At 36.5% G+C, this 15,581-nt stretch overlaps 1 protein-coding gene across 2 annotated transcripts in view; it reads right to left on the bottom strand.

Moving 5' to 3' along the window:
- TAF2 (TBP-associated factor 2) overlaps positions 1-15,581 on the bottom strand; it is a 47,814-nt gene that overhangs the window by 11,808 nt on the left and 20,425 nt on the right. For both annotated transcript variants that reach the window (XM_010266980.3, XM_088903306.1), the window contains 5 exons: positions 13,780-13,905; positions 13,625-13,681; positions 7,949-8,028; positions 7,796-7,838; positions 1,184-1,270 (listed from right to left, as the gene is read on the bottom strand). In XM_010266980.3, the coding sequence (XP_010265282.1) occupies positions 1,184-1,270; positions 7,796-7,838; positions 7,949-8,028; positions 13,625-13,681; positions 13,780-13,905 (393 nt within the window). The remainder of the gene's footprint in view (positions 1-1,183; positions 1,271-7,795; positions 7,839-7,948; positions 8,029-13,624; positions 13,682-13,779; positions 13,906-15,581) is intronic.

Genomic DNA, 15,581 nt, shown 5'->3' with positions numbered 1-15,581 from the left:
TTACATATATACATACATACATGTATACATATTTGCATAAATGCATACGTACATGTATAATCTATCAAAAAAAATGCATACATACATGTATAAGTTTAGAGCGAGTTCATTGACCAACCCGAGCCCAACCCAAGTGCATCAAATTACAATGCGGGCTGGAATTGAGTTTGGAAGATCAGGCTTGACCTCAAGCTCGGGACTTAAGCCCAAATTTTAGGGTTGGGCCTAGGTTGACCATAAACCCAGCCCAACCCGCTTGACTTGCACCCCTGGATTGAGCTATCTCCATGTGTTCATCCTTATGCCAGTAGCTCCTCTATGTATTGGGGCTTACCCTAGTTGGTTAGTTCAGTTTAATGAATTTTCCTTACTAGAAAATAATGCAAGTAAATCAAAGGAAAGACAAAACCTTGGAGAGTGGCTCACTTCCTAAATGAAATAAGAAAGATAACCATTGGCACCAGAAAGAAGATTAGATAGATTCCAAGGAATCAGAATACCATAGCAGAGGGTTTAGCCAAACCTGGGGTTTGCATTGTAACAACTCTCCTCCCAAGTCCCAACTAATGGACTGACTTTTACATTTTATGCATCTTTGTGCATCCCTCACTTTTTGCAAACTTTACCTTTATATATCAGTCACCTTTTCTCCAAATAGCAAAACCTTACCTTTAGCAAACTTTACCTTTAGTCACTTTTTGCAACCTTTACCTTTAGCAAAACCTTTCTCTTACAATGCCTCCAACAATAACAACAATGAGCAAAAACGAATAAATAAATAATAAAAAACAACAGTAGCAGCTATAATGACAAAGAGGACCATGTCAACTGTTGCTATTGCATGAGTAGATGTTGTATACCAAAGAAGAAGAAGAGAAAACCTTTCTCTTAAATGCCTCCAATAATAACAACAATGAGCAGAAAATGAATAAATAAATAATAAAAAGCAACAGCAGTAGCAGCTATAATGACAAAGAGGACCATGTACAACTGTTGCTATTGCGTAAGTAGATGTTGTATACCAAACAAAGCTCAAATAAATGGTCTGGTCTAACTAACAAGATGATCATAAATTAACAGTTTGCACGTTTAGAAAATTTTGATCTTGTATTGAATCTTTTGTACTCCATTCATTTAACTTCAATTGCTTTGAAAGAAATGTTATTTTTGGTAATAGAAATACCTTCAAGAGCTGTAAAACAAACTCAACTGCCTCTCTTGGGCTTTTCTTGTCTGCTGCTCTAACCATAGCTATAGCATGTGGGATGGCCTGATAGGAGGTTAAGTTAAGATCTTAGTGCAAAGGAATTATCAAAGTTAGTTATAATCAAATTAAGCTCATAGTGATAGGAAAAGAATTATGCAAGATGTATGCATGTTGGAATGCAAAAGCAATCTCTTTCAAGAAATATAAATGACAAACAGGAAGCAACCTCTCACTTTTACAAATGATTGTTCAGTGATTTAAGACCCTAATTTAAAATAAATGGTTAGGAGGTGGAATTTCTCATCAATCTACCTTCTAAATTTCAATGACAAGGACAACCTTCATCAAGATTGCTTACAGGAAAATGGAACTGAATATCTTTCTCAATCTAATGGGTCAGGAAGAGGCAGTCTTCCCAAACAAATTATTTGTAGTCCTAGTAATACCAACCAAGGTGGCATTCTTTATATGGAGCCTTATTTAGACAAATAATTACAGTTGGTCCTCTAATTTCAAAGAAGGGACCCATCCCCAATAAGTGTCTCTTGATGGTATTCACCAGGGGAAGGAATCAAGAGGAAGAAGTCTGTATATAAGTGGCGATTTAGCAATAAAGGTGGCATAGGACACAAAAAGGAATCTGACTAAAACTAGCCACATAAACTCCATCAACACCCAACAAGCTTAGACAATACAAGCACCTAGCGAGTTAAATTTGATTAACTCACCTGAGAGAATCAAGATTGATTTTTTTTTTTTTTGAGAAAAGGTAAAGTATAATTGTATTGATCAACTGGTCCTTTGTACAACGAGAAACTGTACAAAAACTGCAACAAAAGGACCTCAAAAAAGTACAATCAGTTGTATCCTCTTTAAAACCTGTGTGTATAGACAACCAGCTCCTAAGAAGCTCTATAGCCCTGTTAATGACCTCATCCTCCAAGGAGGCTTTCTGATCAAAAGTCCTGCTGTTCCTTTCAGCCCAAACTGCCAACAAAATAGCCAAAGGATTTGAGAACCAGCACAATTCCCCCTTCTTTGTCATTCCAGATATGTGCCAAGCCTCCAAGAATGTTCTAACTGAGGCCGGCATACTCCAGCTTACCTTTAAGTTCTTTAGAAAATAGTTCCAAATCACAGTTACAAACTTGCAATGTAGAAACAAATGATTAACTGATTCCATCTCCACACTGCACAGGTTGCATTTCAAGTCATTGCACATAAAACCTTTCTTCAGCAGCATCTCTTTTGTGAGGCATTTCTCTAAAGCTGCCACCCAAACAAAAGATTTGATTTTAGAGGGTGCCACTGCTCCCCAAATGGCCCGGCTAGGAAAAGGAACTTGATTTCCTTTGACTAAAAAACTGTAGAAGGATTTAACTGAGAACTCTCCTGATTTGTTCCACTTCCACACTCTTGAATCCTGACTTTGGAAATTCAGAGTCTGCTCTTGGAGCAGAGCTAGGAGATTTCCTACTTGCTGAATCTCCCAATCATTAAAGTCTCTTCTGAAAGAGGGTACAGATAAAGTAGATTCATGAAGTAATCAGATTTGGACATATTTGAATGCTCCTTGTATCTCTCTTAACAGGGTAGTTTTGCAACTAAGCTTCTTTTAAAAGCCGGGTCAACTTCTTTTGGTGTAGAGATTTTAATGTCTACTTGGTACTCATCAGGTTGAGTCCAACTAGCCTTTTACAACTTTACTGTTTAGTGAAAAACAAACTTATAATTTATGATAGCTTTTGAGTCTACTACTTTTAGTAATTCCAGTATAACTATTAGTAAAAACGTCATTTATTAATCATAGTACATTCTGATTTCTTTAGGTTAGAAAATGGTTTCTACTTAAAGCACTCAAATGAGATTATTAAGTTTCTAGCAATGTTAAGTCAAAGGTGTAAGTAATCAGACCATTTTTCCTTAGGATTCCTAATTAGGCAACTTACAGAGGTTAGTAGACCAATAAGTAAGGTCTTGGCACAGTATGGAAACAAATCATGTTCAGAGAAGCATCAAAGAAAAGAACCAAAGCCAAAATAAACAGGAAGAACAACTCTTCACCAAGGTTTAAAATGTCGATGTCGATGGAAATGTCGCTTACCAAAATATAGGACATATGTCGGAAATGTCGAGGAGAAATATTGTAAAAATTAGAGACATTGTGAAAATATTATGAAATATGTGGAAATATGCAACGATATTTTCTAAAATGATAAAAGAAGCATTAATACATATTTCTATACTATTATCTTATTCCCAACCATTATATAAAGCTAAGAAACTAAAATCAATAACAAATTAGTAAATGGCGATTTACTGGTTTATTATGCATTTTGATGTTTTTACAAGGTTATCTGATATTTTCTTTTCTTATTTTTAATTCTGATTTATTATAAATTCTAATATATTTATTTCACAGTAGTAAATAGAAATACACTTATTCTGATTTTTTAAATATTAAAGTTATAATACATTATGTTTTATTATAAATTTAATAAACTGATTCTCCTTTTTGTAGTATTAAGATTATGATAAATTCTGATTTCTTATAAAACTTAATGAATTTATTATGATTTTTAATACTAAACTTATAATAAATTATGATTTAGTATAAAATTTAATAAATTTATTCTGATTTTTTATATTAAATGTAGAATATGATTTATTATAAAATTTAATAAACATTTTCTCATTTTAATAAATATTTTAAAAAAAAATACTAACTAGTTAATATTTTATTACCTGAAAAATATTTTATGTTTTATATTATAAAGTAATTAATTTATTCTTTTGTTTTTATATTTTGTTAATTCTTTTTTTATTTTATTTGAAATATTAAATAGAAAGTATTAATGGAATAATTTATATTAATATATTGTATTATGATAATATAATATACTAATATATTATATTATTAATGTACATTAGTCGACATCCTGTCGAAATTATCGACACCATGTCGACATAATAGGAAAAACTGTCTTTTTTTGGTTATTTGGACCAATTTGGTCGACATTTCCAAAATATAGGAAATGTCGACCGAAATAATGTAATTTTTATATTACCATCCATTTTCATGTCGGTGAGCCTCAACATCGACATATGTCGGGCGACATTTGAAACCATGCTCTTCATTGAATACTTTAAGAGAAAATCAATCAAAAAGCCCCTTAGTATTGCCCTAGCTACTCTTTATATAGACTTACACCCTTATGCCTCCTACAAAGAAGTTTCCTAATCTAATAAAACACTCATTATAATCCTACTAAATCTCTTCAAAAAAGAAAGACCTAATTGAATACAAATTTGAAATCCCATGATAACGCTAAGTCGCTAACTTCGTAATTACGAACTAAGATGGAAATTGGCGCTAATTTGGTAAACATGAACTAAGATAGAAATACCGTGACGATGCTATCTCAGTAAATATTTACTAAGTTAGATCGGTGGCATCATCTCTGCTTCTTACATGTCTTGTAGTGGTCCCAACTTGCATAGAACTTATTAGCTTCCTTCTATGCTGCATCATCCTCCCCCTGTGTACTAGCTACTAAGGTGGGTCTTCGAAAACCAACTTTGTAAATGTTTACTTAACTTGTCTAAATCTCGTACTGCATCAGATCTGTAAGCCAGTCCTATTATCAATTTGGAAAGATTTGAATGGGAAAAAAGTTACAATTGTGAAAGACCAGATCAGTACATGTTTTCCCCTCTCCTCTCTCAAATCTCCTCTTCTTTTTTTGTATACAATCTTCTTGCTCAAGCTCATATTATGCTCTCTTTTTTTATTGGTAACAAAAGCTTTTATTGATTGTGGATAAAGAATCAACAGCAGTGTTTGACCAACCTAAAATATTAAGCCATCTTGAAGCCACCTAACAGTCCAAACCCAACTTTTAATTTACATTATAAGTTTCCTCAAAACAATTGAGGCAACTTTATAATGTAAATTAAAAGTTCAGTTAGGTGGCTCAAACAATTCTCTAGCAAATCTCACGATTTATTTCCTCTCAATTTCAGTGTCTCTGTTAAAGATTGCTAGGAAATTAGAGAAGATCATGAGGGATTTTTTATGGGAACCAGGAGTTGAGAAGAAGGATCACTTGGTTAATTGGGAATATATTAGTAGACCAAAGGAGAAGGGGGGCCTTGTGTTAGGTAATTAGGTTCAAAAGAATCTAGCTCTCCTAGGAAAATGGTTGTGCAGATTTCCACTTGAAAGCGAAAGGCTCTAGCACAGGTTTATTAAAAGCATACATGGGCAATTGAATTGTGGCTAGGATGCAAAGGTAGCCTCTAATGCAACTTCAACCTCTCCTTGGAAAGCAATCTACGAGGTATATCCCATCTTCCTCAATCTCATTCAATATGATGTGGGAAACAGACTAAAAAGTCTTGTTTTGGGAGGATATTTGGTTGGGGGACAATCCTCTCAAAGTCCAATATCCCTTGCTCTATGCACTCTCCATTTACAAACTTGAATCTATCTCAAAATTTGTGGCTTTCTCTGAATCGGGTTTAAGTTGGGACTTTGGCTTTAGAAGAGGGCTTAGGGATTCAAAATGCGAATCTCTTACACTTTATTGTCTAGACTTTAGACAGTTTATTTGGATCAAAATTTGGAGGACAATAGGGTGTGGTCAATATCCCTAGTTGGATCTTTCAGTTGTGCTTCTTCTTTCAATTTCTTAACATAACCTACTGCCTTGGGGGTGAATTTCCTAGTGAAAGAAATTTGGAGCAAGCCTATCCGTCTTAAAATTCAGGCCCTTTGTTGGGAGATCCTTCTTGGAAAGATAAACACTTGTGATCTGCTACAGAAAATAAGGCCAAATAAATGCCCATCCCCTCACATGTGTTCTCTCTGCTTGATAGAGGTGAAACAATTTCCCATATTTTAATTTCCAATTCCTGTGTACATTGTATCTAGGAGCAGCTTTGTTTTCTATTTGGCTGCAGATGGACTCCTCTACAGGATGTAACGGGCCTTTTTGATCCTCTTTTCTTGAGACAACCAACAAAAAGAGGAAGATTACATTGGAAAGCAATAAGAACAGCTATGGTTTGGGCTACTTAGGAAGAAAGAAATGGAAGAATTTTCAATGAAAAAAGTAGGACTCAAGCAGAAATCTTTGATTTAGTCAAACTAAAAGATGCTCAGTAGGTGAAAACATTGGATTACTTCAAAGTCTTTTCACTAAATGATATTTTGAGAACCTGGAAAGAGGTGGCACTATCAGCTCAACACAAGGCAAGGATAGTGATGGAGTGGAAGCCCCCAGCCCCTGACTTCATAAAACTCAACTTTGATGGAAGCTTTATTAGCAACAAGGGATAGGCTGGGTAGGGGCTGTTTTCTGAGATAATAGAAGGTAGAGTGGTGGCCTTGTATTCAGGACCCTTGGAGCATGGTGATGCATTGACAGCAGAACTAGTCAGTCTACTACAGGGGTTAAGGCTTGCGAAACAATTGAGCTTCCACAATCTAGAGGTGGAAGGTTATTCCCAAGTAATCACCTCATAGACCAGGAACAGTTCCCAGATTCCTTGGGTATTCCAGTATAAATTCAGGGAGATTGTAAGCCTAACAAAGGAGCTAAATGTTGCCTTCATGTGGGTGAGAAGAACAGAAAATGGAATGGCTTACACTTTGGCCAAAGAAGGAGCTGTGAGGCAGCAAATGTTTTGGGTAAATCTGTAATCTTTTGTTGTTTTGGGGTGGAATTTACACCCAAGCTCTTGTAACTCCTAAGTTTTCATCAATAAATTTCTTTTCCTGCTGATCAAAAAAAAAAGGTTGCCTCAAAACAATTGCTCCCTTTTACCCCACTTTGCCAGTACAGCAGCCACTCCTTTCTTGATCATTCTTTCCTCTTTTTAGCCCTTACCATTGCACTCTAAATTTCTGCACATAGCAGTTTACTTTTTATAACTTGAAACTGTTTAAACTCTCATTGGTTTCCTCTTTTCTCACCCAAGCAGAAATCTAGACTCTTTTACCTAATAAATCAGCCCACCACAATCTGTTTTTAAAAGGACCCCCATACCCATGCTACATTACAGCTCTTCTTATGCATACACAGATCATCTGACATGTTTATGTCTACCAATTGGGATCATTTACTTTTAATTGTTTTGATGTTTTCCGTTATAATTTTGAGCCTTTCATATCAGTCTTATCATCAACCCATAGGCCTGCTTTAGTCCCTTTAATGAGTGCTTTTATTTCTGCCACCTAACTAGAGACACTAATGTAATTTATCAATTAGTTTATAATAGTTAATATAGAAGATAATGGGAACACACCTGGTTCCCACGATTGGAGTGTTCTCCCATTCCTTCTCCCCCTTCTCTTCTCTTCTTTCACTAGTTTCTTGCTGATTTTACCCCCATTAACTACCTATCTACCTGTTCTTGTTCTTTATTATTTCTGATTGATGAAATCAATTACAAGTACATAAACATTTAATGTGTCATATAAAGTAACTCAAACAACAAGAAAGTTAAACAGCATATTAGACAGCAAATAGAGTAGCAAGACAATGCTTCACATAAAATACATTAAATCCTACCTCATTGCATTACCTCAAGAACAAAGTATTCAGGAAAATCATGAAAGTCATTCGGCCTGGCAGGAAAAGAAACCAAGAACTAATGTTGTAAATTACCAACTTAAAATAGAAACAATAGCTGCTGGTTAGTTTGCCAAACTTCAAATTAAATAAGTAAAGAAAAAACCTAGGGAGCCCGATATTTGGATCAAATCTTCGGCTTTTGTAAAATTTAACTAAATGGAGTAAACCAGCCCAATCAGTCTCCTGTTAAATGAAACAGCTCAATGAATTGCATATTCAGATCAGACAAGGAAAAAAAAAAAAAGTAAACCAGGAGACAAATATGTAGTGCTGTTTCAAATAAATGGTATACTATCCAGGCATTCACATTCCAAAATGGATTTTAATCCAATGTTATAGTACTGTTTAGTCCCTAAGTTGTTAGCAACACAAACAGGATACAAGGGAAAGGAAACCTTAATTGGCATTTACAATAAAATCAAATTTAAATTGGTTGTTCAGATTTTTTACAAGTAATGAATTGCATTAAGGCCCCGTTCGTTTGTCGGTATCTCATGGAGGGTAAGTTGGTCAACCGGGTAATTTACCAACTACCCCGCGCTCTTAGCCACTATAATGGGTCCCATGGTAAGTGAATAACCGGGTAATTTACCACCCTCCTGAAGTGTGGGTAAGTTGCTTACCCGCTCACCGAAAATGCTAATCCCCTCCTGCTTGTCTCTTTACCCAGATAAGTGAAAACATAGAAGAATGCTGGTACCAAAGTTACTCAGGCAACTTTAGACTAGGAAACACTTGCCCAGGTAAGCATGTTACCCGAGTACCAAAAAACGAACGAAGCCTAAAGGGGAGACCCACCAAATTGGTTGTACAAATACCTTTAAATGATTTCCTTTAAAGTTCAAAAGAAATTCATACAAAAGGAAAACAAATGCAAATTCAAATTCAATGAATACTATACCTTTTCTTAAAATATATATATATATATATATATATAAATTCAAATTCAACTAAAGAGACAAATTGCAATTTCTGTATCATTTTTCACCTGAGAATTATAACACAGCCCATATTGACCAATTTGGTAATGGAAGAGTTCAAAACAATTGATCAGTAAAGGATCACTCCAAGCAGTTCTTTTCTTATCAATGACAGAACCAAATTCATTAATATAATAAAAACAAGGCAGTGCAAGGAAAAAAAAGGGAGAGATAAACTCTCTTAGCTCTCCCAAAACAGAAAAAATATTACAATATTGCCCACAGAAAATGATTTCTTCCCATCCCTTGTTTAGCCAAACTGCCAGAAAAGGAATTAGCATCTCTTTTCACCGATTGTAGGGTGACCACCATGTCTTGTAACAAGCTTCTAATTCTCCTCTTCTCATAGATGTAGCCCCACCAACCAACATCCTCCTCTTTTTGCAGCCAATTAATAACCAACTTGGAATCACCTTCAATCACCAACTTGCAGATAAGCAGTTCCTTAGCCTTTTTCGCTCCTTCCAACACAGCCATTATTTCAGCCCTCAAACTCAAAGAGTCACCCTCCCCAATTGGACCTGAAAAAAGAGCAAGAAATCTTCCTTCCTCATCCCTAAATACTCCTCCTATACCTTAAGGACCCGGATTTCCTTCACTACCTCCATCTAAATTCAGTTTTATGAACCCTCGATTAGGTGGGCACCAAGAAGGCATAATCACAGCCTTAAAGGAAGAAGAGCAAGCAATTTCAAGCCACTTCCTCATCTGGTCACCAGCAGAAAATTCTTCAAAGAGGCTTCACCCATTGTACCACTCTAATAGTAATAATTTCAATTAATGCACCCTTGGTTCTTTCAATTCCTGAGAAGATTCTTTGATTCCTTTCTTCCCAAATCATCCAACACACAGCTGCCCTTGTGCACCTCCAAAGGGTTCTCCCCCTCTTCTTTGGCCAGCAAAGAAAGGTGGGGGTTCCACTTCTGTCCAAACAAAGAGAAAAACCATTCCCAAATTGAAGAGGATAAGGGGCAGGAGATTAATAACTGAAATCAAAATCTCACCCTCAACTTTGCAGGGAGAAGACCAATGTGGCGATAATGACCAATTAGGTCTCTTTTTCTAGAGCAAGTCACAAGTATTAATTCTTTCTAGGTACAATTCCAGTAAAAACCTCCTACTCTGGATGAAATAGGTTTACTCCACACATCTTTAACCAGAAAAGATAATCCAAGGCTATCACCCGGCTATATTAAAAACCTAAAGAATGAAACACATGTGAAAGAACCGGAGGAAGATAGAGTCCATACTCGACTATCCCTTTTTGAAGGATCCAAGACCACTCTCTCAAGACTTTGGACCAAAGATGAAACAATACTTATTTCCAACTCACGGAGACCTCTTCTAAAACCCAAATCCCATACAAGACCAAACCTAGAGTTGGAGTAATCCAAGAAAGATAAAATGTGTTCACCCCTATAGTTTGACAAGGCAAATAAAGATGGGAATTGTTCATTTAGGGGTGATTGCCCAATCAAGCATGTTCCCATAATTTGACACGATTCCCAAGGCTAAGATTATACCAGATAAAAGGAAAGAAGGATGAAAGAATGGCATGAATGGATTTCCAAAGAGAAGCTCTTGTTGCCCTAGTCTAAACTCTAGAATCCCAACCTTCAACGACAAGTCCATGAATGCTAATGATCACCTTTGCCCACAATGTCTATCATTTAGCAATCTCCACAACCATTTTCCCAAAAAAGTAATGTTTCTTTCCTAAATATTCCCAATACCTAGGCCACCACACTCCTTACTCCTAATGACCACCTCCCAACTAACCCTATGATCCTTTTTCTCCTCCCATGGTTCCCATACAAAGTCCCCCATCAACTTTTCTAGTCTTTTGTTAACCCCTTGTGGAATCCTAAACACTAACATGAAATAGACTGGAAGATTGGACAAAGTGGATCTAATCAAGGTAATCCTTCCTCCCAAGGATAAATAATTACTTCTCCAAGAAGTCAATTTCTTAGTAAACCTTTCTACTACTGGATTCCAAAAGTTGTTATCTCTTGGATTATCCCCCAAAGGTAAGCCCAAATCACTCAAAGGACACTAAGAAACCACACAGCCTAAAACTTTTGTTCCTTCTATTATTTCCCTCTCTTCCATATTCAAGCCCACAATGACTCTTTTCAAATTGGGCATCTTCTGAAATACTTGTACAACCTGCTTTAAATTCCTAAATCAACAAATTCCAAGTGGGTAATTGATACTTCATCCCTACCTACTCTCCACCCCCATACCAAACCTCTAGAATCAGCTCTCATATTTAGTCTCCCAAGTACATCAACAATTAAAGTAAAAAGGAAAAGTTGTTGATCAAACTGATTGGTCTTAATACTTTAAGATGAATAGCATCATTTTGTTTGGGAATCAAAGCAATGAAGGCTGAATTAAGCCATGGATTTATCAGATCCCTCTCAAAAAGCAATCTTTCAAGATTTTCTAGCAATCCTGGTAAAAAGCCATTGTAAAACCAATCAGCCTAGATGCTTTAGATCTGTCCATAGAAAAAATTGCCTCCTTTATTTCCTCAACTTCAAACTCTCTTTCCAACCAAAGTTTACATTCATCCAATAGGGCATCCCAATCCAACCCATCAAGCCAAACCCTTTCATTCAGCGGCCTTCTAAAGACAGACTTAAGGTGAGCCACAAAGGCATGAGCAATTTCATTTTGTTGGGTAATAATAACTCAGTCCACCTCTAACTTAGAGATAACATTTTTCCTTCTCCTTCCATTTGCCATGGCATGAAAAAATTTTGTATTCCTATCACCCTCTTTGAGCTAATTCATTCTAGACTTCTATCTCCAACTAATTTCTTATTTTAGCAAAAGGTCCTCCAATTGAGCAGTTCTTTCACATGTATTTGGTCAAAGACGACACTACACGGATCAGGAAGGAAACGAACTTTCTATGCAACCTTGAATAGAAATATAGATATCTGATTTCCACATTGAAGCACCTATTCCACTAGGTGATATCTGCTAATTTCATTGAAATCTCTTGCTGGAGAGGGAATTGCAAGGGATGACTCCGGAATCCTCATTTACTGGGTTGGAGTGTTTGGTGTACATTCTTTGGGGGTAACTAACCCTGGCCACCTATTTCTGATCTGTAACTTTTTTATAGGCATTTTTTATCTGTAACTTGGGGCCTCATATATACCACCATAACTATGTTCTTATCTAGTGTACTTTCATTGTTCACCACTAAACAATATATTCAACTGAACATTAGGCTGAAACATCACCTAACCCCATGGACAATGCTTAAACCCCACTAAAATCCAATATTAATGTGAACTGATCATTCCAGTATTAATATGAGCTGATTATAACATAGCTCAGAACAAACTCTCTGGTAGCCCCTTGTTTGGCCAACGCATCAGCTAAGCCATTTGCTGATATTTTCACCCATCTAAAATACATCACCAAATCCCGTTCTTGCCAATTCATTTCTTTAATCCCATTCCTGTGATGCCACATTGCTTTACTGTTGTCTCACAGCTAGCTCACCACCACCTTTGAATCCTTCAACCACAATATTCCTCCACTCCATTTGCTTTGCCAATCTTAACCCATGTAAACTTCTAACATTTCTGCTGTAATAGAATTTCCTGTACAAAGGGGCCTGAAAATATTGCCATAATCACTCCTTTCCTACCTCAGAAAACTCCCCCCACCCCAGATGATCCAGGGCTACCCATACTACTCCCATCAAAGTTTAATTTTATGAGATCAATTTGAGGTGGCTCCCATGATAATTGTCGTTTAGTGTAATTTTCTTGTTGTCAAGTAAAGAAAAAAGAAAACAAAACTTCTTTGATGCAAAGTCATCAACTAATCTGCAAAATTCTATGATGAACAGTAAAACGTAGCTCAGCTTTGCATGGCCCTTATTTCACACGATGTTCATGTTGTACTTCTTGAAGCTTGAAAACATGCTAGCATTTCTTTCTTTTCTTTTTTATTTAGTGAAAACATGGTCAGTGTTTGTTCTGTATAGTGCTTTTACATGGCCTTTTTTTGTCCAGGGGGTCCATGGATCCAATTTCTGTTGGCCGATATGGACCTAGTTGTACTTCTACGAACCTATTGTCTTTTTTCTTCCCACTTTTTCTGAACACTTTTCCTTGTATAAAAGAAATATCATATGTCCTGTAACAATTTTGTTATCATCAATAATCATGATTTCCCCATAATGGAATAACATCATGCATGATATATGAAACTTTATAGACTACCACTTTATTTCTTAGTTTACACCTCATCATGGTGTATGACCATGTGAATTATCACTGAATGCTAGAACCAAATGATGCACCCTTTTAGTAAAAGATGTAAATAAGAGTGTTGCATTTTGTACAGAAATGCAACATCATACAAGATAAAATTCATCATTTGTCTAAATTCTGTTAATATGTGAACAGGGGAAACAGTCCACCTGAAGGAATTTGGTTCTCTACATCCTTTCCATTGGCTATCTAAACCCCTTGATATGCTATAAGCATATAAAGATGCCTTTACATGTACATACAAATATACATATCAAACATTCAAACAGATTTACAAACCAATAATTCCACTACTTTTTCTACTCTACATCAACCAATATTTCTAACTTAGAAATTCAGAGTACCATGACTGGTTTAAATCAGCAGCTGCCATAATGGCAGAACAGTTCACAAGAATGCCTCTGGAAGAAACAGTGATCACCATTCAAATACATAAGAATACAAGATTATAAGGTATAAGTTTTCTAAATATACAAGTGCAAAGTATTAGAATAATACCTCAGATGCTGTATGAGCCAGTGCAAATGCTGCCTCGATCCGGACTCTCCAAAAGGCCTGTGTAGGTGTGGCAGGAAAATATAGACCAATCATATTTTATTTCATAGAAAGAATATCAAGTAAAGATGAGGACACTTAGATATCTAATAGAAGACCTTTGAGTCACTGAGGAAATTATTTAGAGCATTGACAACTGAAAAGGAAAGCTGTGGTAAGGCTTCCAGTGTTGCAATTGCATGTGCCTGAGCCACAACATCTTTGTCCTTCTCCAGCTGATTGATCTGATGCAAGCATTTCCACATGTTAAAATAACAATTAGCATATTTTCCTTTTGAAGATGAATAAAGAAAAAAATGTATTGCTAAAAAAACCAAGTACAACATAACTAGGTGACAAGATGTCACCCCCACCAGAATACAAGTGAGACAATACAGAAACCACACAAAAAAAAAAAAAAACAAAACTTTCAGGATCAAAACAGACATCAGAACTCCTTTTATGAATTCAGATAAGTTCAGAAATCAGCACCAAAGTCTTCTTTCTTCAGCCCATGAAACTCTGGCATAAACAGCACCCAACCAATAACTGTCGAACTGATGACAGCCAAGGGAATAAACAGCACCAAAGTCTTTTTTCTTTTCTCCTCAAAAATTCTTCTGTTTCTTTCCTTCCAGATCTCCCAACAAACAGCAAAGGGAATAGAGGTCCATAAAATCTTAGTTTTAACACCACCTTGGATTCTTGGCCAGCAACTAAAGATTCCAGCCGGATCTGACATAGAGCACCCATCCACCTTGAACAGCGCAAAGAAACAGGACCAGACGGGAGTTGTAACGCTGCATTGAAGCATTAGGTGAAGAACATCTTCCTTTCTTTTTTTATCAATAACAATAAGCTTTATTAATGATGTGAAACTTTAATTACAATAGGGGGAGGTAAAATGTCTTAACTCCCTACCAACAGAATAGAAGGGAAGAAAATTAGAAATTAGCACAAAATAAAGATTACCCATCGGCAATTGAGTTAGCATTTCTCTTCACCCAGCTGTACTTCACCTCAATGTCCCTACTCAGCCATTTGAATTTTTTCCTTTCATTTCTGTAGCTCCACAAACCACTGTTGTCTCCCTTTAGCCATCTAATCACCACCTCCGAGTCACCTTCAAGGACCAAACATCTGATGTTCAAATCTCTTGCTCTTTGGATTCGTTCCAGAACTGCAAGAATCTCAGCCTAAGAGAGTCACCTTCTCTAATTGGCCTTGAAAACATGGCAGAACATCGTCCTTTCCAGCAAAACACAGCAGACACCTACTTGGAAACCGAAAACCTCTGAGCTTTAAGTTGTCCTGAGTTAATATGCAACCTCTAGAAATCAGCCAAGCAAAGGCTTCAGCCCTTGGAAGCACTGGTTTCCCCCAAACACCCCTAACTGAATCAGCCTCCACCTGATTTCTGATCAGAGCCATATACATTGACTTGACTGTGAACTTTCCTTACACTCTTTCCATAATCTGATATCTGCATCTGAGGGATTGATTTCCAAGGCCTGAAGCTTTGCCAATAGCTCCAAACACTCCTCCACCTCCCAATCAAAAAGAGGTCTTATGAAATTTGGATTCCAAACCACAGCACCATTAATTACTTTAGAGCATTATGAAATAGGCACTTCCTTCTTGACCAGATTGTATAACCTTAACCTTGGGCAGATTTCACAGAATTTCCCAACCCCCGACCAATCATCTTCCAAAAACCTTATACTTGAACAACTCCTCACTTTCCATGTATAAGAAGGAACCATCAAAGAGTTACATCTCATGATCCCTTTCCATACACTAACTCCATACGAGTGTCTCACTTCCTTTGTATCCCACCCAAAGTTCACCACCCCATACTTACAAGCCACCACTCTCCTCCAAAGGGCCTCCCTTTCTCTCCCTAACCTCCAAACCCACTTCC

The sequence above is a fragment of the Nelumbo nucifera genome, chromosome 4, assembly GCF_055504915.1.
Source record: "Nelumbo nucifera cultivar China Antique chromosome 4, China Antique-T2T, whole genome shotgun sequence".
Lineage (NCBI taxonomy): Eukaryota > Viridiplantae > Streptophyta > Magnoliopsida > Proteales > Nelumbonaceae > Nelumbo > Nelumbo nucifera.
Note: the sequence above shows the minus strand (reverse complement) of the source record. Positions and strands in the feature narration are given on the sequence as shown.